Genomic DNA, 27,083 nt, shown 5'->3' on the forward strand with positions numbered 1-27,083 from the left:
AATTTAATGCCTGAAGAAGTTGGAAAGGCAAGGGAAAAGAGACTTCAGATTAAAGATAGGAGATCATTAGACCAGGCTTGGTGAGGAATAAAAATAAATAAATAAAGATAGATCAAATACATGCATTTATTTCTACTCCCACAAAACTCCCATCAGAATGACAGTGAAGAAATTTTTTTTTAACATTGAAATCCATAAGAACAAAAAGTAGAAAAGCAGACAGGAGAAGATGAAGGATATCGGCGATACATTGGAAGCTGGGAAATGAAGAGATGAGTGGGCACTGCCTTTGTGGAGTGGAAGAGGCTGGAATCTACAGCCTGCAGTGGGGAAGCCATGGAGCAGGACCCTGTGTCCCCAGGAACCTGGGGAGGCTCGGAGTCGGCCACACTGGGCACCTCTGGTGGCCAGGGGCAGGCTGAGGCTGGAAACACAGCCTGGTCTCATCTGTATGAGGAGCACTCACAGCCCGGATGGCAGCCAGGGTGGCCGCTTCCTGTGCTGCAGGAGCGCAGGGTGTCCTCTCCGGAGTGGGGAGCAGAAGCTGGGGTGAGGCCACCTCCCTGAAAATGAAGGAAAGCCTGCGATCAGAACAGCAAGGCAGGCCGTCCATGTCTCAGCCCCTGTGGGACATTGGCCAGGTCGATGCTTGGAAATCAAGGACTGCAGTCTGCTCCAGCGGGTGGTGGACAGGGATGCCATGGATGCTGACACTGACACCCCCCATGCCAGGCCTGGGTCCCCACCAGCTGATGGGCCCACACACAGAGCAGCCTCCCAGCATTGCAGAGCTGCCCCTTGTTATGGTTTTCATTTGGAAACACTTTCAAACTCAGAAAGGCTGTAAGAGTTGGAATAGCACTGAGAGCCCCTACACCCTTGACCCAGGCTCCCCTCGACCAGCATTTGCCTCTTTTGTTCTGTTGCGTGTGCTCGATTGCCTAAAGTCCCGCTCCCTGTCTGCCACACACATGGCATTTTCTGGAGCATTTGGGAGTACATTGCGCTCATCAATGGCCTTTCGCCCCTGCATACTTTACCATGGATTTCCTAAGAGACACCCTTACATACGCACAGTGCAGTTGTCCCTGACACCATTGATACAGTTCCTTAATCTACTGTTTAATATCCAATTTTGTCAGCAAGTCCTGTGATGTCCTTTATAGCTTTTGTTCCCCTCCAGGACAGGACCCAGTCTAGGGCAAGACAAAGCATTTAGCTGTCATGTCTCCAGTCTCCTTGAATCTGGAACATTTCCATGGCTTTGCTTTGCTTTTTTCTTTTCTTTTCTTTTTTTTTTTTTTTTTTTTGAGATGGGATCTTGCTCTGTCACCCAAGCTAGAATGCAAAGGTGCAGTCACAGCTCACAGCAGCCTCAAATTCCTGGGCTCAAGTGATCCTCCTAACTCAGCCTCCCAAGTGGCTGGGACTACAGGTGCACACCACTCCAGGTGACTTTTTAATATTTTTATAGAGATGGGGTCTCATTATTGCCCAGGCTGGTCTTGAACTCCTGGCCTCAAGTGATCCTCCAGCCTTGGCCTCCCCAAGTGTTGGTATTACAGGCATGAGTCACTGTACCCAGGTTTTCTTTATCTTTTATGCTATTGACAATATTGAAAAACAGTCCCTTTTAATTTTTAATAGAAAACTCCTCATTTGGGGCAAAGGACATGAACAGAAACTTCTCAAAAGAAGACAGAATAATGGCCAACAAACATATGAAAAAATGTTCAACATCTCTAATCATCAGGGAAATGCAAATCAAAACCACAATGAGGCCGGGCACGGTAGCTCACGCCTATAATCCTAGCACTCTGGGAGGCCGAGGCGGGCGGATTGCTCGAGCTCAGGAGTTCGAAACCAGCCTGAGCAAGAGCAAGACCCTGTCTCTACTGTAAATACAAAGAAATTAATTGGCCAACTAATATATATAGAAAAAATTAGCTGGGCATGGTGGTGCATGCCTGTAGCCCCAGCAACTCGGGAGGCTGAGGCAGCAGGATTGCTTGAGCCCAGGAGTTTGAGGTTGCTGTGAGCTAGACGCCACAGCACTCACTCTAGCCTGGGCAACAAAGCGAGACTCTGTCTCAAAAAAAAAAAAAAAAAACCCACAATGAGATATGACTTAACTCCAGTGAGAATGGCCTTTATCAAAAAATCCCCACCACAACAAATGCTGGTGTGGATGCGGAGAGAGGGGAACACTCCTACACTGCTGGTTGGACTGCAAACTAGTTCAACCTCTGTGGAAAGCAATATGGAGATACCTCAAAGCAATACAAGTAGATCTACCATTTGATCCAGCAATTCTACTACTGGGCATCTACCCAAAAGATCAAAAGTCCCTTTATGAAAAAGACACCTGCACTCGAATGTTTATAGCAGCACAATTCACAATTGCAAAGCTTTGGAAACAACCCAAGTCCCCATCAATTCATGAGTGGATTAATAAAATGTGGTATATGTATACCATGGAATACTACTCAGCTTTAAGAAACAATGGTGATATAGCACCTCTTGTATATTCCTGGATACAGCTGGAACCCATTCTACTAAGTGAAGTATCTCAAGAATGGAAAAACCAGCACCACATGTACTCACCAGCAAATTGGTATTAACGGATCAACACCTAAGTGGACATATAGGAGTAACATTTATTGGCTGTCGGGAGGGTGGGAGGGGGGAGAAGGGGATGGGTGTATACAACCACAACGAGTGAGATGTGCAATGTTTGGGGGATGGACATGCTTGAAGCTCTTACTTGAGTGGGGGATGGGCAATATAAGTAATCTTAACACTTATACCCCCATAATACGCTAAAATAAAAAATAAATCAATAAAAGAAAATTCCTCATTTGTAGCCGGTCACATGTTTCCCTATGATTAGATTCAGGTGGTGTATTCCCAGGGGGACACTACCCAGTAACATTACATCCCTCAGGGGGTCACACCTGCAGGCACTTGATGGCCATCTGTACTCACTTGTGCTGTGAATCTTGACCCTGTGTTTTCTCATTATTCTACCACAGAGTTACTAGTTTTCCTATTTGGGCCAATAACAATCCAGGGAGAGACATTTCAAGACCACACAGACATCCTGTCCCTCCTCAGTTTCCCTGGATTTAGCATCCACTGATGATTCTTACATGAACTGGTCTTTACAGTGATGGCTACAAACGCCAGCACTCCTACAGCCTCACTTTTAAATACACTCAGATATCTAAGGAGTGCCAGACAGCTGAGGAAAGTCTCTATCGTGAGGGCAGGTACAAGATTTGGTGGGGAAAGGGACTCAGAAGAAACTGAACCAGTGCCAGGAATGGAAGAGATGGAAAAAAAAAACAAACCCTGCCATATCCTTAGGAGGGTCCTGTTTTTTATCTGTCAGATTTTGGCAAAATAGAAAGATTGCTTTATGCAGGGTCATGTGAATGAGAATAGGAACACCCTTTATCATTAATGTAAAAGTTTTGTATTGTGATATTTTATTCCAGCCTTGTTTGTAAAATGAAAGTTAATTGGAAATTAGCCATTACCGTAGAAGGCCAGTTAAGTACGTGGAGGTGCAGCCGCCTCGTGGAGCACTGGACAGCTGTACAGAGAGTGAAGATGCTCATTGTGTCCTCATACGTGAAACACTGAAATATATCATTATGTGGCAAAAGGATCCCTACCCTACTGCTTGTGGGAAAAAGAAGGAGAATTACACACAATGTATATTCCATACAAAATAAACTGGTGACATCTGTGGCCCCCAGGAAGGGTGACTACAGCTGGCAGGCTTTAGGACAGTGACGAGAGAGAGACTTTTCACTGTGGACTCATTTTTATACCAGGATTTTGATCTTGTTAATGTATTACTCTGTTACATTTTCAGAAAACCCTAGTAGAAATAAGAGAAAACTTTGCATCTCTGAAACAAGAGCAGGATACTATGATAGGAACAAAGAGAGAACAAAGAAATATTTGCAAATATGAAAATAGGATAGCAGAAGTCACAGAGTTGACAGAATGAGAATGGTTGAAAGATAAAGCTGAGGAAATCTCTACAAGACAATAAAAGATAAAAGGAAGAAATATAGAGTAAAGTAAAGAAAATTAAAGGAACAACCCAGGAAGTCCAACATACAGGAATTCCAGAGGCAGAACAAAGAAAGCAGGGGAAGAAATTGTTAAAGAAATTATGTGAGGAAAAAAATTTTAGTACTAAGGCACAGATTTCCAGATGGAAAGTGCCTACACATTCTCACTAAACAGATGAACAAACATTTCCATGACATACAGGCGAAGATCCGGGAGTTTCCAGGAAGGAGAAAGAGAGAGAGAAATATGAATTAAATGGTTTTGCACTTGTTAGTCGTGACACTGGAAGCTGGAAGGAAGGCAGTGGGACAAGGAGAAGCTCAAAAACTAAAATAAAATTATTTCCAACCTGGAAGTCTATGGCCTGTCCCACACAACTTCTGTATGGAGGAAATAAGGCATTTTCCAGATGTGCAAATTTTCAGAAATTTAACTCCTGCATTTGCCACTAGAGGAGAGAATACGCCCAGAATTGTGGAAATAGGGTGCCCCTTTTAAGAGGCAGAGGAAGGCTCAGCCTGCACCCTGGGAGCAAGGACACCTACCAGCGTTAGCGCGAGGACAGGGCTCCTAGAGGGTGCTGCCAAGGATGGCAGACCAGCACATCATCTCTTGTGCTGGACCATATGGAGGAGTTCTAACTAGTGATGGGTGTGTATGAAATCCAGCAAATAACAGGGGCAATTAGTAACTCAAGGAAAATTTAAAGTAACAAGGAAGCAAAGTGTAGTTATAATTCACCATGGATTAACTTGTAATACTTATGTGATCAATAACAAATAGCAAATTTATAAGTTACCAAAAATTAGAGTGTGGGAAGGTCAATTAGAGGTAATGATGGTGACAAAAGTTCAAGACCAAGGTCTCATAGTGGGAAACATGCCCGTGGTCTTAAACATGCTGCCTGGAAACATGGGTGAATGAGCAAGTAGAAGACAGCCCAGAGAGCTGGAGGTGGGTCTGCTGGGAAGAGGACTCCAGGTGCAGCAGGTGACCTCTGAGCTGGCTGGGTTTGTTCCACCCTTGTGGTCTGTTGGGCATATACACATAGGCCATGGATTATTGGATAAAAATGCCAAGCATGGTGGCTCACGACTATAATCCTAGGACTGTGGGAGGCTGAGGCAGGAGGATCTTCTGAGGTCAAGAGTTTGAGACCAGCCTGAGCGAGAGCCAGATGCTGTTTCTACAAAAATAGAAAAATAAGCAGGACGTGGTGGTGCATGTGTATAGCCCCAGCTACTCAGGAGGCTGAGGCAGGAGGATCGCTGGAGCCCAGGAGTTTGAGGTTGCTGTGAGCTATGATGACACCACTGCACTCTAGCTGGGGTGACAAGGGGGAGATGCTGTCTCAAAAAAAAATGAGAGTCAAAGCAGTAGTTCTCAGTGTTCCACAGCTAACTACTCAGCTTTAAAAGTATTGTCTTAGGGTACGATAGATGAAGGCTCTCATTGTCCTTGAATTTTCTATTAATTTCTCCTTTTGTTTGTGACAGTGGTTCAGACTGTTGGATACACAGTCGTCCCTCTATATCAGCAGAAAAAAGCATGTAACGAAAAATAATACAAATTTAACATAATACAGTCTAACAACTATTTACATGTATTAGATGTTATAAATAATCTAGAGATGATGTAAAGCAGCGGTCCCCAACCTTTTTGGCAGCAGGGACCATTTTTGTTGAAGATAATTTTCCCACAACCAGGGAGAAGGGGGATGGTTTCAGGATGATTCAAGCACATTACATTTATTGTGCACTTTATTTCTATCATTATTACAGTGTAATATAGAATGAAAAATTATACAACTCACCACAGGTTGGGGACCCCTGATATAAAGTATACAGGAGGATGTGGGTGGGTTATGTGCAGATACTGTCGTTTTCTATCAGGGACTTGAGCATTTGCACGTTTTAGTATGGGCGGGGTCCTGGAACCAACTCCCCTAAGACACTGAGAGATGACCGTAGTGACTTTTTACTGTGACCAGAAGGGGGAAACGGAGCACAATCCAGCCGCTGGAAACAATGGTGTGAGTGTCTCTCTGGGCAGCTTCTGCATCTTTCCTGGGAGTGTGCACATTTCGTCTTGCCTTTCGCAGGCCAGAGGCTTTCAAGGCTTTGCCCTGGGTACATAAACAATGTCTAGAGCTGGGATTGAGGGATTTTGCTTTGTTTCCTTTTGTTGATGTTTTGTTTTGCTTTGTTTTTTAAAACATAATTTGGGAGAGGAACTTTGAGAACATAGTTGAAAGTCCTCCAATGTTTTGAGTAGAAATTAGAGTAACTTCATGTTTGGGCAACATTTTGAGAGCTAGGATGCTTCAGTCCTCATTTAGACCCTAATATTTATTTATAACTTGGCTTCGAGGACATCTTTTAACTCAGGAAATTTTTAGGATATTTGTAGAGTTGTACAACCGTCACTACTATCTAATTCCAGAATATTTTCACCCTAAAAAGAAACCCTCACACCCATTAGCAGTAACTCCCCCAGCAACCACTAATATCCAGAATAGGCAAACATCAAGATATTTCTGTGTCTGCCTATTCTGGATGTTTCACATAAATGGGATCATACAATATGTGGCCTTTTGTATCTAATGTTCCCTTGTTTTCAAAGTCCTTCCGTGTTGTAGTGTTTTGTTCTTTGTTATGGTTGAAGGGGTCTTACCTGTTTGTTTTGGTTTTGTTTTTTTTCAAGACAGAGTCTCGCTTTTTTGCCCAGGCTAGAGTAAGTGCCGTGGCGTCGGCCTAACTCACAGCAACCTCAAATTCCTGGGCTCAAGAGATCCTCCTGTTTCAGCCTCCCCAGTATCTGGGACTACAGGCATGCGCCACCATGCCCAGCTGATTTTTTCTATATATTTTAGTTGGCCAATTAATTTCTTTCTATTTATAGTAGAGACGGGGTCTCGCTCTTGCTCAGGCTAGTCTCGAACTCCTGACCTCAAGCAATCCACCCACCTCAGCCTCCCAGAGTGCTAGGATTACAGGCGTGAGCCACCGTGCCCAGCCTAGTTTGTTTTGGTTTTGGAGCTGTCTCTGAAGGGACCACACCCCTCACCTTCTCCCATGTTGAGTTTGCAGAAAATGGAAAGAGTAGAAGCTAAAATGCCAAAGCAGCGTCTTCAGACATTTTTTAAATCTTATTTTGAAATCATTTCAAGCTTACACAGAAGCTGCAAGAACAGCACAAAAAGCTCCTGCTGTCCCTCCCTCAAGACGCTGTCCACCTTCACCGTTGTCCAGTGTTGTTTACCATGGAAGGTCCAATCTAGGATCAAACTCTGCACCTTGCATTGTGTCTCTCTAGCTCTGCAGTCTGAAACATTCTTCCTTCTTTCCTTGGTTCTCATGACCTTGACATTTTAGAAGATTACAGGGTGGTCTTTTTTTTTTTTTTTTTTTTTTTTTTTGAGACAGAGTCTCGCTTTGTTGCCCAGGTTAGAGTGAGTGCCGTGGCGTCAGCCTAGCTCACAGCAACCTCAAACTCCTGGGCTCAAGCAATCCTCCTGCCTCAGCCTCCCAAGTAGCTGGGACTACAGGCATGCGCCACCATGCCCAGCTAATTTTTTCTATATATATTAGTTGGCCAATTAATTTCTTTGTATTTATAGTAGAGACGGGGTCTCACTCTTGCTCAGTCTGGTTTCAAACTCCTGACCTCGAGCAATCCGCCCACCTCAGCCTCCCAGAGTGCTAGGATTATAGGCGTGAGCCACTGCGCCCGGCCCAGGGTGGTCTTTTATAGTGCCTGCAACATGCACTTGTGCAGCGCTTCCCAGTGATGAGACTCTAGGCTCACCAAGTGACAATGTGTCCTGGTTCGTGTGGCATGTGGGATCCATCTGAGACTAATGAATATCTTGTACCTAATCCAAGTCACCTCCTGGTGAGATCACTGTGATAGTTGCCCAGTGACAGCTCTTTAAGTTCTGTTCTTCTTGCTACTGGCAAAAAGAATTTTCTCCCCATTTATTTAGTTCATGTCACTGTAGATTCATAAATTCAAATATATCACTTGTCTGTTGCTATCATTATTTATTTCCATATTTAAATTGTCCCATATTTGGTCTCAGGGGAGCCCCTTCAAGCTGGCTCCTGTGTCCTTTTGACATGTCCCTCATTTTTCAAACACTGTTTACTTTCTCATACAAGACTGCCCTTTCCAGGCCACCCTCCTTCCAGGCCACCCTTCTTGCAGGGGTAGACTTCAAAAAGTCTGTAATATTAACATTAGTGAAAAAATAATTTGTAGCTGGACATGGTGGCTCCCGCCTATAATCCTAGCACTCTGGGAGGCTGGGGCAGGAGGATCGCTTGAGGCCGGGAGTTCAAAACCAGCCTGAGTAAGAGCAAGACCCCATGTCTACTAAAAATAGAAAAATTAGCTGGGCATGGTGGTGCACACCTGTAGTTCCAGCTACTGGGGAGGCTGAGGCAGGATTGCTGGAGCCCAGGAGGTTGAGGTTGCAGTGAGCTGTGATGACACCACTGTACTCTAGCCAGGGCAACAGAGCGAGAGTCTGTCTCAAAAAACTGTGATAAAGCCTCATCAAGGAAATCAAGTTATCTTTCTAAAACAGATCGGTGTGTTGGTACTGGCACGTCAAGGAGGGTGTGATTTAAACATTCTTTCATGAGGAAGGGGAGTGCGTGTTTAGATTACAAGTGTGCCACAAATTGACTATCTCTTGAATTTCAGGGCACCACCAAAATCAACACTTTCAACTGGTCTAAGGTCCGTAAACTAAGCTTCAAGAGAAAACGGTTTCTTATCAAACTCCATCCAGAGGTTCATGTAAGTATTATTTTGAGCAGTTTTTAAATTATAAGAGAATTTATTCTACTAGTCTATTTAGGGTTTTTTTTTTTTTTAGCTACTTTGTAAATCATTTCAGCATACCACATACAAGAATTTAAGGACAGGATTTGGGATTGGCGTCTGGGAGGGCTTAAGGACAGTCTGCCCTGCTGGTCTCACAATGGCCTCCTCCGAGAACCTTGTCACCTGTGCATCGCTGAGCACCGCCTCCAGGATTTAAGATTCAATGGGTTTGGGGTGGACCCAAGCAGGTGAATGTCTGACGAGCTCCCAAGGACTGCTGAGAACTGCTGGCTGTTACGGACTCTTTGTTTTCTAGATAATGAAATGAAGCTGAAGCGCAAAGTGTTTAATAAAGTGTTCAAAGTCGTCTGAAGCCCTCCAGCAAAGTAGTGTCAGAGCTTCTGCTCAGAATGAACTGAGGGGTGCCCAGTGTTCTCATGTGTCTTTGATACAGAAGTTGACCTCTGAGTACCTCTAATTGAAAAAACCTTGACTATCAGGAAATAAATATTCCTTTCTTTAGAGATTGCCAGTCAATAAAGTAATAATTACATAAGAATTTACTGAAATGAGTAAAAATGGGAAAAGTAATGCCCGTATAGGCATTACCTATGCATGCCTAGTCTGATATTTGGGAAGAATCCAATACTTCCAATTATTCAAAGATGTTCAAATCATTACATTTCTATTGTACAGGGAGAGGTAGGAAATAAAAAGTGGATGAGCTGAGCCACCGAGGGGTGCAGTTTAAGAACCGGCAGTGCCATGTCAGCGTAGACACACTTCAGGTCATGGGAGGTTGACGGCCCTCGGGCCAGTGGGAAGAAAGGCTTTCCCTGAGCATGTAGAAGGCACTTGATCAGCCCCGCTTTTGTCGCATGTCAGGGTGTTTGCCTTTGGTAAAAGGCTTGAGAGGATAGCTTATTATTCAGATAACATACAAATTGCAAGCAAAAGTCTGGTTTTTTTTCTCTGTGGGTAAAAAAATGTTTCTTGCAGTTATTCTGAGGAGATAGGTGTTTCGGGAAAATCCCATGACAGTATAGGAAAACCACCCTCCAAAGTGAGATGGAGACAAGAGACCAAAGAATGGCTCAGACAAGTCCAGTGTGGCAAGTTAGATGAGTTTGTTAGAGGTTCCTTGCATAGGGCGCTCACTTGGGCAGCACAGGATCTCTCAGAGAGTAAATCCACACAGCCTCACCTGTCCATCTAAGTCCCTTTGCACAGGAGTGATACACAGAGCTCTTTCATTGCATGGTCACCTGTTCCCATATAAAACAGATTGAGCACGTGCAGTACAGTTACCTGCCTTCACACAGCCCTTGTTACGTTCACGATGATCTCATTCTCTGTTGGGCAGGGATCTTAGTGTTACAATCAGCTGACAGTACCACGGAGCGGGTAAAGCAGTTAGGGCTAGTTTAAGCCGTTTGCCTCAAGGAAAAACACTGAGCACATCTGTGGGCCTCGTGGCTGTCTTTGGTGTTTGCTGGATCTCTTCTGTAGCAATGCTGAGCACTCCCAGTGCCACATGTCCTCCCTGTGTGGTGAGGAATGCATGTCTTTCCCTACTGAGGGAAAGGAGAGACTTACTGTGAATTGGAACAGTGTGTTATTTCAAAGCTCAGACTTGTGTTTCTATCTGCACTTGGCAACGTTGCATTTTACACCCCAAATCACTTATATTTTTAAGACTAAAGGGATCAAAGCACTATAGTCCTTCTGGAAAGAATTAATAATTTGGTAAGGTATATCAGAAGGTTCAAAAATGTGCACTGTCTTTGGTAGTGTGTTCCTGGCAAAAAGAAAAAAAAAATGTATGTTGTCTTTGAGCTTAGAATTCCATTTCTAAGATTTTATCCTAAGGAATTACTATGAGAGAGGATGCAGTGGTTTCGTGATATTTTTGAGCCTGAAAACAGCATGTCCTGGACATATGAAACATCCTAGATTTTTTTTAAAACTATGGATAAACAATTCAGTAGTTACATCTAAATATGTCAACTAGCATGGAAAGATGCCATAGTTTGGAAAAAGTGGTTCCAAAGAAACACTTTAGACTTTTGACTACGTGTGATTGTGAAGGACTTCATTTTTCTGCTATTTCTACCATGAATATATATATAAATATATATGATGTTTCTTTTCTCTTAATTAAGTAAATGGAACCAGGAGTCTTTGTATACAATTTTTAGAAAAAGCTTCCTAATTTTTAATTTTCAAATTGCCTGTTGTGTGATCTGCTTCCTAAATTTACTTTCTTTTGTCCAATACTTTATTCCTGAATTAATTGCTTGAACCTTTGCATGTTGTTTCTAGGGACCTTACCAGGACACATTAGAATTTTTGTTGGGTAGTAGAGATGAATGTAAGAACTTCTGGAAGATTTGTGTGGAATATCACACCTTTTTTAGACTTTTTGATCAACCTAAGCCAAAAGCGAAAGCCGTCTTCTTCAGCCGGGGCTCCTCCTTCAGATACAGGTACAGGCCCTGCTGCAGGTTGCACAGGTCTCTCACCAGTTTGTAAAGCTGAGAAAATAGGTAATACCTAGTGAAGAAAGAAGTGTTATAAAATAAAAAAGAATTCATGCAAAGTATAGCTACTATAAAAGATAACTAGAGAAAGCATATAAAATGTGAAAAAAAATAGTCAATAACTTTATTAGAAAGTCAGTTATGCTAATTACAAAGTATTTATAAAACTTTTTTTTTGGAAACACAGTCAGTCTGTGTCACACAGGCCGGAACTCAGTGATGCAATCATAGCTCACTGGCAGCCTTAAAACCCTGGGCTCAGATGATCCCCCCAGCTCAGCCTGAAGTAGTTGAGTCTAATGAAACATGCCACCACATCTGGCTAATGTTTTAATTGTTTGTAGAGACAAGTCTTCCTACATTTTCCACGCTGGTCTCGAACTCCTGGGCTCAGCCTCCCAAAGTGTTGGGATTACATGCATGAGCCACTGTGCCTATCCCCAAAGTATAACTTTAAAATATATATGTGTGTATTTATGGGAGAGGCTGGGCAAATCTTACTTTTCCTTTATCTTCTACTTTGAAAAATTAATGCTGTGAGTTAGTGTTGATTCTTTTTAAAAAATCTGAACCTTTATTCACAGTGGAAGAACTCAAAAACAGTTAGTAGATTATTTCAAAGATGGTGGAATGAAGAGAATTCCCTATGAAAGGTAAATTCTGCTCTTTATGATGTTAAGTGTGTGCTTCTAAAATTAGCATTTTAAATATTTTTGATATTTATTGAATAAAATTAATTTCATATACATAAATGTATGTTTTGACACTTGAGTTCAATTTCAGTTTTTTAAAGAAAATGGATTTCTAATGTCTGATACAGATATTGTATACATATACAGATACTACTATTTAGTTTCTAGTCTGTATAGCTTGGCTTACATATAATGTTTTTACACAGTATGGTAAACTTTTAATCTGAAAATTCTTATTGTTTCTCTGCAAGTGGAAGTTTTCCTTTATTGTGGGTGTATAATTGTACCTCTTTTGAGATATCTTTTTAATTCTCGTTTTCTGTTATCTTGCCCCTTTCTAGTTAGATGCCTCTGTCTTAGCCACATTTTTATGTGAGATGTTCCTCTTGGGTACAGTACATGTACATGCTCGCTGTTTTAAAAACAGGTATTGAGAAGAGGAAAGCTTGATTGCTCACAGCTTGTTCTCTGTTTTGTAGAAGGCACAGCAGGACTCAGATGTCTGTCCGTGCACTGACTGCAGATGTGCCAAAACAGGTTAGTCTTTTCTGGTTAAAAACAGGCAATATTGACTCCTCTACTCTTGGAAAACAATCTGGCAGTGTTGTAACAGGAATCTTAAAATTAGTCATAGAATTTAATATAGCAATTCCAATTCTGGGACTCTGTTTTCAGAAAGGAGTCCTAAATAAAATGCTTTGTGGATTGAGATGTGCATCATAATGTTATCAGTAAAACATTTCAAAATCCTAAACAACACTAGCAACACTTTTAGCTGTATTCACTTAGTGGGATTTTTTGTAGCCACTAAAAGCAGTGCTTATAGAGAATATGTAGTAGATGCAGACATACTTGCTGTGAAGGGTGAAAAGCAGGAAACAAATTTACATCTATGTGTTTGGCATAACTGCAACTATATCAAGAGAAAGACCACACATGGGCTTACCCAAACACTTCATTGGAAAACATTTGGCAAGAATGTCCTAAAATGGTAGCTGCTCTGTGGCAGATCGTCGGTGACTTTCTCACATCTCAGATCTACTTCACAGTCCCTTCCTGTTGTCACATCTGCGTGTTAACTTCTACAAACAAGCATGTCTTAAATTTTTTTAAAATTAGCCAATACCTCATTCTATATCATAGAATGAGTATTTCCCAGCAAGCATATTCTTACACAGAATCTTGCAATTTTCATATAATATGTCGTAACTTTTTCCTCGTGCTGCTACAGTTTCATATTTATAATCTTTATTTCTGCACAGGGTTCATTTTTGTTGACTGTTTATCATTTATGCTGTCACAGAATTTCCAGGAGCTACACTTGCACCTCATGTATTAAAGCTTATGTGTCCTAAGCATTTTGTTAATGTGTCTTTTAAATCAAAACCTTCTTTAACTCTTCTAGGTATACTTCCTCATTAGAAATTTCTTATTAAATCAATTGAAATTAAAAGAAAAAATATTTTTAATTGTTTCTTTACAAAGTTCAAATTTAATGTCAAAATATGAATCATGTAAAAATCACCTTTAGGCTTTCATTTATCTTCTATTGTGTTTTAAAAGACATAAGAGAATGTTGAATATGGTTGAATGATTAAGAAAAAGTGATGTGATAAACATTTGAAAATAGATCTTATGGACCTACTATTTTGTTTCTGAAAGGTTAGTTGCTGGGCCTTCTGCCATTGCATTTGCTTGTATTACGTATTGTATGTAACATGTACTTATGTATATTGTCTGTATACATGCTGCACAGAAAAGTATTTAGTCTGACAGGTGTGATGGCTCATACCTATAATCCCAGCAACTCAGGAGGTCGAGGCAAGAGGATCACTTGAGGCCAGCAGTTTGAGACCAGGCTGGGCAAGGCATGGTGGTGGGTGCCTATATTCCGAGATACTTGGGAGGCTATGGCAGGAGGATCACTGAGCCCAGGAGTTCAAGGCTGCAGTGGACTATGATTGCACCACTGCACTCTAGCCTGGGTAGCAGGAGCAAGGCCCCATCTATTAAAAAAATAAAGTTCCTCAATTCTGTTTGGTTATATTTTAGTCTTACTACTCTCTTAATGATGTTGCATGTGTATGTATAATAAGGGGTTTTCTCAAGGCGTGACATGCTCAGTGATGGCATACATGAGGAGCGACCCTTAGCAAGTAGGGAGGCCTCATCTTGCGTGTGGAGCCGTGAGTGAGGATGTAGTTAGGGCACCCATGGAGCGGCAAGTGGTGCAGTGTGGCCTCCTGACATCTCTAACCATGGCCCCTCCAGTGCTTCCTTGTCCTGCGCACGGTCTCTGCTCACTCACACTCAGGCCCCTCCGGTGCTTCCAGTAGGCCCTGCTGGCATTGGCAAGGAGCATCCGAGGCAGTGACCCTTGACCGTCCATTGCATATTAAATCTCTGACGGACGAGTGCCCATTACCGTGGAGCTTCGACTTGTTCCTCAGTGTTAGCACCGTGGTTTAGACCGCTGCAGATGGAGTGGAAGAGCTCACCCCTCTCTAGCTGTGTTTCACCCCTCAGCACAGTGACGGGTGCCCAGAAACATTCACGTGCAGCTGCAGGGCCAGGGACGGCCACAGAGACATGGACCACCCACCATCGGGTTCTGCCTGATGGAGATTTTCTTCATTGTGCACATTTCATGCCATAGAGAAAAAATGGAATCGTAAGTAAGGGTTTATAAACAGATGATCCTGCGTCTACATTTACAGATCTTCAATTCTAAAAGGGAGAGTCCAATCAATTGCCCTTTTTTAATTACTCATTTTATTTTATTTTATTTTATTTTTTGAGAAAGGGTCTTGCTCTTTTGCCCAGGTTAGAGTGTAGTGGAATCATCATAGCCTGCTGCAGCCTGCAACTCCTAGGCTCAAGTGATCCTCCTGCCTCAGCCTCCTGTGGCTGGGACTACAGGCATGTACCATCACACTCAGCTAATTTTTTGTTTTGCAGAGATCTCCCTATTGTCCAGGCTGGTCTCAAACTCCTAGACCTCAAGTGATCCTCCCGGCTTAGCCTCCCAAAGTACTGGGACTATAGGCATGAGCCACCTCACCCAGCCAATTGCCCGTTTTTGTAAAAGCTGTGATGGAAATGTGTGGATGCCCTAAGTTGGGCCCAGTTGGCTTTGCAACTTCTAGTGGTAATCTGTGATTTTATATGTTCCTTTCTTTTTTTTTCCTTTTCTTAATTTTCACCCCCAGAGCATCTCATTCATGGAAGGATTGAGGACTTCTGCCTCCCCATCTTCAGCAAATGCCTCCTTTTACCTGCTGCCTACCTCCCCTTTGACTCCCACCAGCCTGCCAGATTTCAAGAACAGCAGCAGCTCCATTACAGACCCACAGGTCTCCTACATCAAGAGTCCAGCTGCAGAGAGGAGCAGTGGAGCAGTGGCCAGAGGCCCCAACGTACAGCCGGCCCAGTCCCCTGGGACCCCCGCACTCCAGCCTGGCTCAGGTGTTGAGTTTTGTCATGTCGTGAGCAGTTGTGGTTCCATCTGTCCCAGGGGGCAGAGTCTCACTGCCGTAGACCTAGACACAGGGAGGGCCAGCAGGGAACGCAGAGCTGCTTGTAAAAATGACAATGGTGAGGATGACTTTACCACAGGCTCATTCCCTTCTGGTGGGGAGTGCCGGTGTGACCGGCAGTGCCATGGGGGGGCTCCTGTTTTCACATTGACAAATGCCCAGCTGCAGGTGTCTGAGGAGTTCATAGACGATGACCCAGCAGACATCTCTTTCTTTGCTGGAGGCTCTGAGGCATTTTCATTCCGATACAGTTCTGTAGTCCTGCAGGAACCGCAGGTGCCTGCCCAGCCCACGGCGTCCCCTCCTTTGTGTGGCCCAGGTGCCTTCCAGCATCCAGCATCTGCCCAGTCCAGCCCAGACAGGTACTCCACTGAGGCAGTAGACATGAACATAGAAGATGATTTTGAATTTGAGGAAGAAAGTGACTTCAATGGCAATGTGCACCCCGCAGACACCTCGGAGCTGTTTGAGGTGAAAGCACAAGCTAGCCTGATGCAGAGCCTGTTGAGTCCCTCTGAGACTAGCTCACTCAGGAACAACCAGTCCGAAAACAGCTCCCTCAATAACATGCCGCTGCACAGCGGGCTGTCTTTGCACACGTCCAGCTCAGCCAATCAGTCTGAGGCCAGCTCTATGGTCAACTTCCCAGCCTACTCGGTCCGCTCCGAGTCCAGCTCAGCCTTCCAGTTCTCTGACATCATCGACCAGTTAGAGCAGCTCAGCTACCCACCCACGACAGCTGAGGACTCTAGCAGCACAGACACAGACTCGTGGGACTCTGAGACTGAGGCCCCCCTAGACGTGAGCCTTTTCTTCAGCACCCCTTTTGCACAGACAGGTAGAGAGAGAATCCCTTTTGATTTGCAGAACAATTTAAAGAATTTGACTTCAGGAGAGCGGGTAGATAAAAATCCATCTTGATCACTCTGGTTTCCTTTCCAGGGCCACCCACCCACCCACTCTGTAGTTTAGAGCTCAGAATTGTTTGGTTTAGACATAGAAAGTGATTTGGGGTTCATGGCTAGATAGTCCATTTTTTGAATCTCCTGATTTATTATACTTTTTCGAATGTCAAAGAATTAAAATTTTCACTTGGAATGATGCTAAAAGCTATGCATCCAGTTTGAAATAGATGAGTATTTCCAGCTAGTCCTCCTGGAGGGCTGATAACTTAGTCTTTGTACCTTTATTTTTTGGGCATGTGCTTTGATTCAAGGAAAAACTGGTGCTATACATTTTGAATGTTACACAGTTCTGATTCATGTTGATCTTTAATAGAATATGTGTATTACAGCTATTAATGCTGCTTTTTAAGATGAGCCATGCTGCCCGTAACTGATTAGGATGGAGGTTTTGTGTGATTTGTGTTGTCACTACACTACACAAAATCCCAAGTGTGCCTCTGCAGAATCCTCACCCTGGGAAGGCGGGTGCTGTGGTCTTCAGCTGCACCGTAGAGGGGAGGGTGTGCCTGGAACTGTCCCGGTGCCAAAGGCATTGTCTCATTATTGACTTGAAAGCTAGAAAATAGAACTGTGTTTAGATAGTAGTCTTGGAGAAGCATTGGTTTAAAATGCACTTAATGTAAATTTTTGCTGTTTTCTTTGGTTCAGCTTAATTGGAGGTATAAAAGATACGTGGTTGCAGAAAAATAGAACCAGACACACAGATGGGCCTGAGGGTCAAGGCGTAAGCCCGTGTAGGAGAGTCATCTTCTTTTGGCTGGCAGAGTAACTCATTAATTCAATTAATGAGCACAGTAGGAATTCCCCAGATGTACAAGGGGCTTGAACTCACCCTCTTTCTTCAGGATGATATTTCTTTTATGCCAGGTGGTCTGTAATGTGAAATCACTAGCTGGTCCTAATAGATGCTACCGTGGGTATCGTTCTGTCCCACGGCAGTGGGAAGGGTCATATGAGCAGATGAGCCGAGGTGGGTCTGCCCACCTGTCTGGTACCCCCTGATGTGCGTGGGTGCTAGGGGCCGTGCTAGGCACCACATGGGGGGCTCCCTGGTCTAAACCGCCACGAAAGTCGGGCTGACACTCATGCACAGAATGGACGGCTCCATCCATGGATGTCAAGGGAGAAACCACGGCCATGCAGCCAGCGCACCACGAGTGCCAGGCTCGGCCAGCCTAGACGGCACTGCTGGATGCGTCAAGTCCACAGATTGGGTGTGGGCTGTTGTTGTTTATCTTTTCTCATCTGGTAGTGCAACACCATATTTAAAGTTTAATTTTCTTTCCAAAATGTCCTGTGGAAACTTTAAATATTGATTTCTATTCATGTATGAGACCTCTGATTCTTTTTCTGGATGGATCTACTGCGTTTGCACAGAGGCCGTGTGGCTCAGGTGTCTTTTAGAGCCATCAGGGGCGTCTGGCGAGTGTCTGTCTTTCTTTTCTTCTTAGTGTTTGTTGGATTCCAGCAGTGGAGTTGTGGCCACACACACTGAGTAATCTCCCATTTCTGTAGCTTTGTTAGACCTAAACCACAGTCTCCTCATTTAACTGGTCTGTGCAGCGGGCATTTGCAGTGTGTTTACCCGTTGCTTATTCTGTCCCCTGTGAAGACCTGCCTTCCTAATACTTGTGAGGCCACTTGGGTACAGCAGTCCGTTTTAGCTGACTGATGTCTATGAAAAGATGATGTGACTGCAGTAGAAGAGCAGATGGTGACCCTGACGTGACAGCTGCCTCTCCTCATCATTAGTGCTGCCTAACGAATGTACCTGTTGATGCTGTGAGCTAACGAAGTTGTCTTTTCTTCTCCCTTTTTTTTTCCTTAAGGGAACCCTTGCTGGCGTCTGCTCAGCAGGTCAGGTGTGGGTGGCTTCAAGCCCACACTGCTGCTGGGCAGGGACCACTCCTGGTGCGGGGGAAGGTGCAGCCCTCCCTGTGCCAGGCAGCTGTGTCTCGTCACTCTCGTGTCGGAGATTCTGCATAAATTTTCTTCTTAGCCATCTGTGCCTCCTATAAAATGGGTTTTGTTGCTTTGGTTTTTGTTAAGGGAACTTCACTTCTGAAGATAATTTTTTAGTTTTTTATTTTAAAAGTTTGCAAAATATACAAAAGTGGAAAGAGGAGTATAAGGAACCCCTGTCACCCCAGATTCAATGTTACCAACCTTACCACTCTTGCTCCATCTGTGCCTTTTTTCTTCTGTGTTTGCTGCTATGACTTTTTTTTTTTTTTTTGAAACAGAGTCTTACTCTATTGCCCAGGCTAGAGTGCCGTGGCGTCAGCCTAGCTCACAGCAACCTCAAACTCCTGGACTCAAGCAATCCTCCTGCCTCAGCCTCCCTAGTAGCTGGGACTACAGGCATGTGCCACCATGCACAGCTAATTTTTGTCTGTATTTTTAGTTGTCCAACTAATTTCTTTCTATTTTTAGTATAGACAGGGTCTCACTCTTGCTAAAACAAGTCTCGAACTCCTGAGCTCAAACGATCTGCCTGCCTCGGCCTCCCAGAGTGCTAGGATTACAGGCGTGAGCCACCTCGCCTGGCCTGCTATGATATTTTTGAGAAGACCCCAGTCATGATAGTGAGTTTCCTCAGAATTTCTGCACGTATCTCAGACACATGAGGACACTTTCTTACCTAACCCCACACATACATTCTTGTACAATATCAATAATTTCTTGGTATTATCTAATATTGAAAACATACATAAATCCCCTAGTTGTATTTAAAATGCCTAGTAACATTTGGTTCAAGTAAGGATCCAAACACAGTCTGCTCACTACATCCAACCTTTACATTTCATTTAGAAGAGTCCCTCCGCCCCCCAACCACCCCTTTTCGTGCCAATGACTTGAGGAAAAAGCTGGGTGGTGGGCCTGCTGCGTGTCCCACCATTGGGACCAGCCCCTCCACCTCTGCCCCCCTGGAGGCTGGACCTGCCATTGCACCACTACACTGACCAGGACCAAGCCACCAGCCACTCGTCATCACCAAGTGCTAGTCCCTCACTTGCACCGATTTCCACAGGCCCGTGTGGTTGGCAGCTCCTCGGGGTGCAGAGCGGCTCTAGGACGGGCCCAGCAGCCCGGATGCTCTGTGAACAGTGCCAGGGAAGATGTGATGTTCAGGTTCAGGTTTAACTTTTTGGCATGATCTGGAGAAATTTTGAACAGCTTTCCTTTTCCAGAGTGTTCATAATAACTTCTAAGTGTTACAGCTTTTTCTTTGTAATGAAACAGTTTATTTAAAGACCAGGCCAGATGGGTGGCTCACACCTGTAATTTTAGCACTCTGGGAGGCCGAAGCAGGTGGATCGCTTAAGGTCAGGAGTTTGAAGTTGCTGTGAGCAAGGCTGATGCCACTGCACTCTAGCCCAGGCAATAGATCTAGACTCTGTCTCAAAAAAAATAAATAAATAAAAATTTAAAGACCAGTTTTGGCTTCCTCTTGAGTTACTACTCACAGCTCCCTTTCCCTTTCCCTTTTGAGTGGGTTGTAATGCCTGCCCAGGGCATTAGAAACTGAAGGAAAAGCCGGGACTTAGAAACTGAAGGAAAAGCCAGAGAGTGCAGGGCACAGGGTCTTTAGAAGCCAAAGACCAATGCTTCCTACAACCATTATGTCTTTCTGCACTAACAGTTAAGCAGTGACACCCTTCTTTTTCACCTTGATAAAATGGTTTGTAGTGGTTAAATATTAAGACATCCAGAATGGTTTGGCCCCAAGCCACAGAGCCCTGAGTCAGCAGCAGGCCTTGCTTGTGTTTGCAGGAGTGCTGGGTGGTCCTCAGCCAAGAGGCCTGGCCAGGGAAGCCAGGCTGCAGGGCAGAGTGTTCAGACTGGAGGAAGTAGGTGGAATCCAATCAGCACGTCTCACATCTGGAGACAGCAGGCTCAGTATGTGTAGGTGAAAGTGCCTGTAAAATGCTGACAGTTTTCTCCTTTAATCTATTGATCTCCTTAGTTACACCCAGAACCTTAAAGGTACACAGTTGCCAGGCTCCGCCTGCAGCCTGAGGTAAGAGCCTGTGGTCTCAGACAGGGGCTACTTTGATGACTCTCCGGAGGGCTCACCCGTAGGGTGCAGTCACAACCAGATGTGTCCACACAGGTGATAGCAGCCAGGTGTGTCCACACAGACAGGTGACACGAGCCTGCAGCATATTCCCTCCAGTCAAGGCCACCAGCGGGCAGCGCCTGTTGTGCCCATGAAGTCTGCCACTCTGCTTAGGCAGAATATTTATTTTTATTAGTTATCAAGTCTATTTTTGTATTTAAGTTTCCAAATTCAAGGTAGTTTATATAAGCCAATATATGCATATTCTAAGTCTAACAGCAGTACAGTTATGTGTTAATATGATTGACTACACTAAAAAATGTGTTATACTATATATTATAATTTTTGAAATCATTAAGGTATTGATACGTGCCTTTTTTATATTACAAAGGGATTCTCTAAGTATAGAATTAGATTATGACTCCCTGTTCCAGTTAACACATATTTTTAAATTAGTACTAACGATAGAGGGGTGGGCAATAACACACCAAAAAAGTTTAATATGAAAAACTTTTAAACCTGTTGGTTAAGTCATTCCCATTATTGTCATTTGCTGGGGGTGATCCAGTCCTTTTTAATTGCTTTGGTGTACGGGTATATTTTGATTTTTAATTCAAGATCCTCTCTGTTCCACTGCTCTAAGGAGTCATTGTAGCACATCGCACGTACTGTGGTCATGATCACATGATGACATGCATCGCACATATGTCCGTAGCTGTCATGTGTTTTTGTTACATTTGATACCAGTACGTATGTCTTCAAGGTACTTAACTCCCACCTGGCTCATGGAACATCAAAAGAGAAATCCCTCACTAGAACAGCCATTCCGTAGATGAAAACGTCAGTGTCCTCCTGGAGACTTGGCGTTGAAAATGTGTGCATTTATCTATGAGACCGTGGAATAGTATCTGCCGTTGTCCCACTCCGGGGCTCATCTCAGGGCCACATGTGAGAAAGACGCCGTCACAGGTGGCTGGGATGCAGGCAGATGCTGCCGTCCTCTCTCTCCACACAGCAGCCTTGCCTGAAGGGTCCCCTAGCTCGGGAGGTGCTGTCTTTGCGTGAAAACATTTGCATTCCCAGAGAAAATGAAGAGAAAATGAGCTGGAATTTCCTTATGCATTTGAACTTGTTCATTCTTGAAAGAGACATTTTTTGTCTGGTTTGTGGTACTTATGTAAAATTTGTTTCCATTGAAATTGCCATTTATAAATTTGCAGATATGTACTAATTTAGAGTTTTTTAATTGTTCAATAAAATAAGGAAATATTTACTGTGAATTTTTAAATTGGCTTTTCAGCTTTCTTTCCTTATTCTTACTTATAGTTTTAATTAACATAAGTTAGAGATTATTTTGCATATTAAGTTAATCTCCGAAACAGCCACATACTTTTTACATCTTCACTGACGTCTCCTTCGCTTCTTAGGCTTCTGAGCAACAAACAGACACCGTGACGTTTACGTGGGTCATCTTGTTTCAGATGTGAGTGACGTCTCTGTTGAAGGCCAGCAGGGGAAGGTGCCTTGCTTCTTCTCAGTCTCAGCTCTCTTTCAGTGCTTCCTGCTCTCACCGACGGGGCATGTGTGGCCAGTGTGGCAGAGGCCCTGCACCCGGCCCCAAGGTGCAACCTCATATCCTTCATGCTTTCACTGTGCACAGACAGATGCTGTTGGCTTCTTAATTCTGAAAATAAGAATGTTATTACTTGTTTGTTCCCCAGTCAGCTAGAACCCACCCTGCAAAATCCCTGACCTGGAGTGTAGCAGTTCAGATTCCGGGCAGGTCTTTTCTCTACCTCTGAGCTTGGATTTCCCATTTGGCCGGTAGGAGTTTTTGCTGCCCCGTGGATCTGTCCACACCTCGCCAGCCCGCCTCGTGCGTTGGGTGTCTGTGGACACTGCCCCCCACCTTTTGAGCCCTTGAGGACGAGCTCCTCACCTCACCCTTTGGGGTGCTCAGAGCATGCAGAGCCACAGCCGTTGACTCCAGGAGGAGGATGGTGCTTGCCTGGGATTTGGAGGCACCTGGCACCCGGTGGGCAAACTGGGGTCCCTGAACCGAGGCAGGAGGCACCTGGCAGCAAGCCCCTCCTGGCACTCTGTGTCCTGACACGTGGAAGCAGAGGCGCCATGGTGGCAGCACGTTCGAGAAGGGCTCCTGTCAGAAGAGACTCATGGCCCTTCAGCCACATCCCCACTTGGAGGAGAGTGAGTAAGTCACGGGGGCCTCGCTTACCCTCCACGTCATACTGGCCTTGCTCCCTGAGCGACACCCTCCCAGTCCTGGGGCCACCACTGCCCAGCACCCTCCACTCAGGACTGAGGGAGTGTGCCTTGTGCATCAAACCTGATTTCAAGAAACTGCTCAAAAGCGTTTCTCTGCTAGATCTATAGGATGACTGATTTAGATGGTAAAGGCTGTGCGGCCTTAATGTTTTCCAAATATGTCAATTGAGATTGCATTCCTTTCCTAATGAACACCACCCTGCAGACCGACTCAGTTGACGGGAACAGTCTGTTTTGTACCTTGCCTCTGTTGCCGCAGTAAGAAGACTCGCGAGTCACAATGTATTTCTCAGTGTTTTAGACAAAACGTGTCAGTTCTGTTAGAACAAAGTCACGGAGGCTCTGGACCACCTGTCCGTGTACACGAAGACACACACCTGGCAGACGGCTGGTCTGGACAGACGGCCACAGCACGACTTCGTGGTGTAGGTTAGTGCACCCGTTTTCCTCCGTAAAGAAAGGGTCTTATTTATTTAGAACAAAGCAAAGGGGAAAACCATGAAAGGTAATGGAAGCACCTTGTGTGCTGAAGTAGCTCTCTGAACCCTGAGACGGCAGCCGAGGCTGCTCCCCCGATCGCCCTGCCAGGCCCTGGCCGGAGCTCTCTGTGCCACCTCATAAGGCTCCCGATGGCCCTGAACAGAGGGCACCATGCGTCAGACCCTCACATCCCTGCTGTGGACGTGACAGTGGGGCACAAATACACAGAGGTGGTCTGGTGCTTGAACCCTCATCATTCGTCGGTTTTCCACCTCCCGCTTTTAATCTTGAGCCAGATTTTGTGTAAAAGTGACTCGTGACATCCTAGTTCAGTAGTGAAGCCAGACATAGTTTTCTGTTGACTCGTCACCTTCACATTCACCTGGGTCCTTTGGACAGTTTGATGCCTGCCTTTTCTTTTGGGATTCACAGTCCATTGTTTGAGTCAAACTTTCTATTTCCTGCACCTCCTACTCTCAAATTAACCTTCAGCTTGACCTTGAATTTTGCCAAACAGGAGCTGATTTTTCCTCCACTATTACCGTAGGCATATATTTTCAAGAGTCATTTATTTTAAAGAAGAGAATTTAAACATGAAATAAAAGTAAATTTACCTTTTCCTCTAAGTGTGGTATGTCTGTTTCGTCACCTAGTTAGATGAATGAAAACTGTGTCTTGAAGGAAAAAGCGAAGGTAAGCACAGAAGTATAATGCTGTGTTTTTAAATGCTATTTCAACATTTATAAGGTGAATATTGAGAAAATTTTGGAAATGAAGAATGCCACAAAGAAAATCACCGGCCAGAGATCCTCACTGCCAACAGTTTGAAATAAGTTTTAAATTTTAAGTATCATTTGAAGACGATCAGACCTTGTAATTTGCAGCTGTGAGGACATATCAAATGTCATTCTTTCCCCAAGTACAGTCTGTGACCAGTGAGGCTGCTTGGTGAACACCAGTGGGCAGCTTGTGACCCGCCCCAGCAGAGATGCAGAACTCAGTAAAACATAACTGCTGCTTGTGTCTCTCAGTTTCAAATAGTTTGCTTTTGGAAATTGAAGAATTTCTTATCAGCAGGTAAAGAAATTGGTCATTCTTGATGTTATAGTGGGATAGTTGAGCGTCATGTTCGTGTGTAGTAGGTGTGTCCTTCAAGAGTTGTGTTTGAATGAAGTTTAAAGTGGCAACTTGTGACTCAGAACAGTATTGCTTCTTTCTGGCTGTTTAGCGGAGGACTTTGGATATAGGGATCTGTTTTCACAAGTACTGAAGATTAATTCTTCACCACATCAGTTACTGGTAAACACATTCTGTGGCATCTAAAGCTTGGTATTTAGCATTTCAAAAATTCTTAAGAGGGCTAGGTGCAGTGGCTCATAGCTGTGATGCCAGCACTTTGAGAGGCTGAGGCAGGAGGATCACTTGAGGCTGGGAGTCCGAGGCCAGCCTGAGCAACACAGACACTGTTTCTACACAGAAAAATTAGCTGGGCATGATGATGTGCACCTGTAGTCTTCCAAGGAGGCTGAGGCAGGAGGATTGTTCGAGCTCAGGAGTTCAAGGCTGCAGTGAGCTGTGATCCCGCCACTGCATTCCAGCCTGGACGACATAGCAAGACACCGTCTCTTAAAAAAAAAAAGATTCTTAAGACATCTGCTTTTAAGTCATGCATTCTGATATATATTATTAATGTCAGAAGGATTTTCTAAGGCAGGGGAGCCCTAGGCCAGGTGTCTTTTTTACGTTATTGCAGAGCCTGAATTACACTGGCTTTATTCTGCCATATGTCACTTCTGGAAAGCACCCCTGGGGGGCCACAGACCCCATTTGTTTTACTTCTGTGGAGTATATATGACTTTAGCTAAAAATGTTTTCTGGGTACAAAAACAATGGCTCATACAAAACAGGGCATGGAGGCAACAACCTCAAGTTTAGGAACTTTACATGTTGGCTGAGTGTGGTGGACACACCTGTAATCCCAGCACTCTGGGAGGCTGAGGCGGAAGGATCACTTGAAGCCAGGAGTTCAAGACCAGCCTGGGCAACAGAGTGAGACTCTGTCTCTACAAAAAGATAGATAGATAGATAGATAGATAGATAGATAGATAGATAGATAGATAGATAGATAGATAGATAGATAGATAGATAGATAGATGATAGATAGATAGATAGATAGATAGATAGATAGATAGATAGATAGATATTATAAAACATTTTTTCAAAAGACTGGGCTATTTTTAAAAAAGAAATTTTACACATTGATGGCCACTTGCTTGAAAAAATATCTCACCACAGATTTCTTTATCATGTAGGATCTATGTGTAATTTGAAGTAGGTATGATGGGTTTGCTGGAGCTGACAGATTTGATTACAGGCGATGTGTAAGCTGGGTGCTGTGGCACATGCCTGTAGTCCCAGCCATATGGCAGGGTCCTTTGAGCCCAGGAGCACAAGTCCAGCCTGGTACCATGGGAAGACCCTGTGTCTTAAAAAAAAGAGAGAAAGAGAGAAATGTTTAATAGCAGTCTGTGGTACTTTTTAAGCTATTTAGTTAAAAGATTAACTTAGTTAACAATGATTTGTGAAATAGTATTTACAATGATAAAGTGACAACTTTTTACCTCCACAGAACCAAAAGTGGTTTATTCCAGTTGAGCAGCCAGCTGTAAGGGGGGTTCCCTCCCTGGGGAGTTGTTTGTTCGGGGTGTCTGGGGAGTGGCACTCTGGTCTGCTCTCCTGTCACCCCAGCATGTCACAGCAGCACACAGGACAGTGTCCCTGTCGGGAATGCACATCTCACCTGCTGCTTAGCCCTAACGTCAGACTTCGCAGCGACTCTCTGGTGCACTGTGGACTCTGTAAGCTGCCGTGGGACTGTCCTTCTGTGGTGAGGTGCCGTGGGGACCCCCGGGAGACTCGAGGGTGAAATAGCAAGCGCCTGCTTACTTTCATGACCACCAAATGTAAAATGTTTTAGCTATTACACTCCGAACAACACAGTTGTGAAGAATAAATAGATAAGTTGTTAGTAGCTTCTGGACTTCTCTCTGGGCTTTCATTATGTAGAATTATCTCATTATGTAATTCTGGCTTATTAGGGACAAAAGATTCTGGATCCCAAACCCTAAAGAGCGTATCTGGAAACGTGCCTCTTCTCAAGCAGGACGTAACCCATGCCTCAGGGGCTAGCCCTGCTTTGGTCCCTTTGGAAGTGACAAGCACCAAGCTGTCCTGGAGTGGGGAGGGGGAAGTAGGAATTTTATATTATTTTAAGGTTGCTTAGCATATTTTAACCAAATGTGCAATAAAAAAAGCAAGTTCTGATAAATTGGTTGTTAATGATTACACATAGTGACATTGCCTAGGTTTCCTACAGCGATGAATGTTTCCTCGTGTTTTAAATGTATCTTGTGAAAAATTCCAAAGGACAGCTGTGCCATCGTGAGCCTTGATAAACGGAATCCCCAGCTAGCTGCAGGCAAGGTCTGTCCAGGTCTCTGAATTTGTCAATGTGAAAAAAGGCCCTCGTCCCTCCATCTCCCGTGTCCCACTGAAAGGTTAGCAGTTCAGTTGCTCTCGCCCACCCCATGGGCAGGAATCGTGGCAGC

At 44.2% G+C, this 27,083-nt stretch overlaps 1 protein-coding gene across 3 annotated transcripts in view; it reads left to right on the forward strand.

Moving 5' to 3' along the window:
* FARP2 (FERM, ARH/RhoGEF and pleckstrin domain protein 2) overlaps positions 1 to 27,083 on the forward strand; it is a 123,065-nt gene that overhangs the window by 68,674 nt on the left and 27,308 nt on the right. For all 3 annotated transcript variants that reach the window (XM_076006128.1, XM_012755609.2, XM_076006129.1), the window contains 5 exons: positions 8,794 to 8,889; positions 11,239 to 11,402; positions 12,041 to 12,109; positions 12,628 to 12,685; positions 15,358 to 15,613. In XM_076006128.1, the coding sequence (XP_075862243.1) occupies positions 8,794 to 8,889; positions 11,239 to 11,402; positions 12,041 to 12,109; positions 12,628 to 12,685; positions 15,358 to 15,613 (643 nt within the window). The remainder of the gene's footprint in view (positions 1 to 8,793; positions 8,890 to 11,238; positions 11,403 to 12,040; positions 12,110 to 12,627; positions 12,686 to 15,357; positions 15,614 to 27,083) is intronic.

Source organism: Microcebus murinus, chromosome 8, assembly GCF_040939455.1.
Source record: "Microcebus murinus isolate Inina chromosome 8, M.murinus_Inina_mat1.0, whole genome shotgun sequence".
NCBI lineage: Eukaryota > Metazoa > Chordata > Mammalia > Primates > Cheirogaleidae > Microcebus > Microcebus murinus.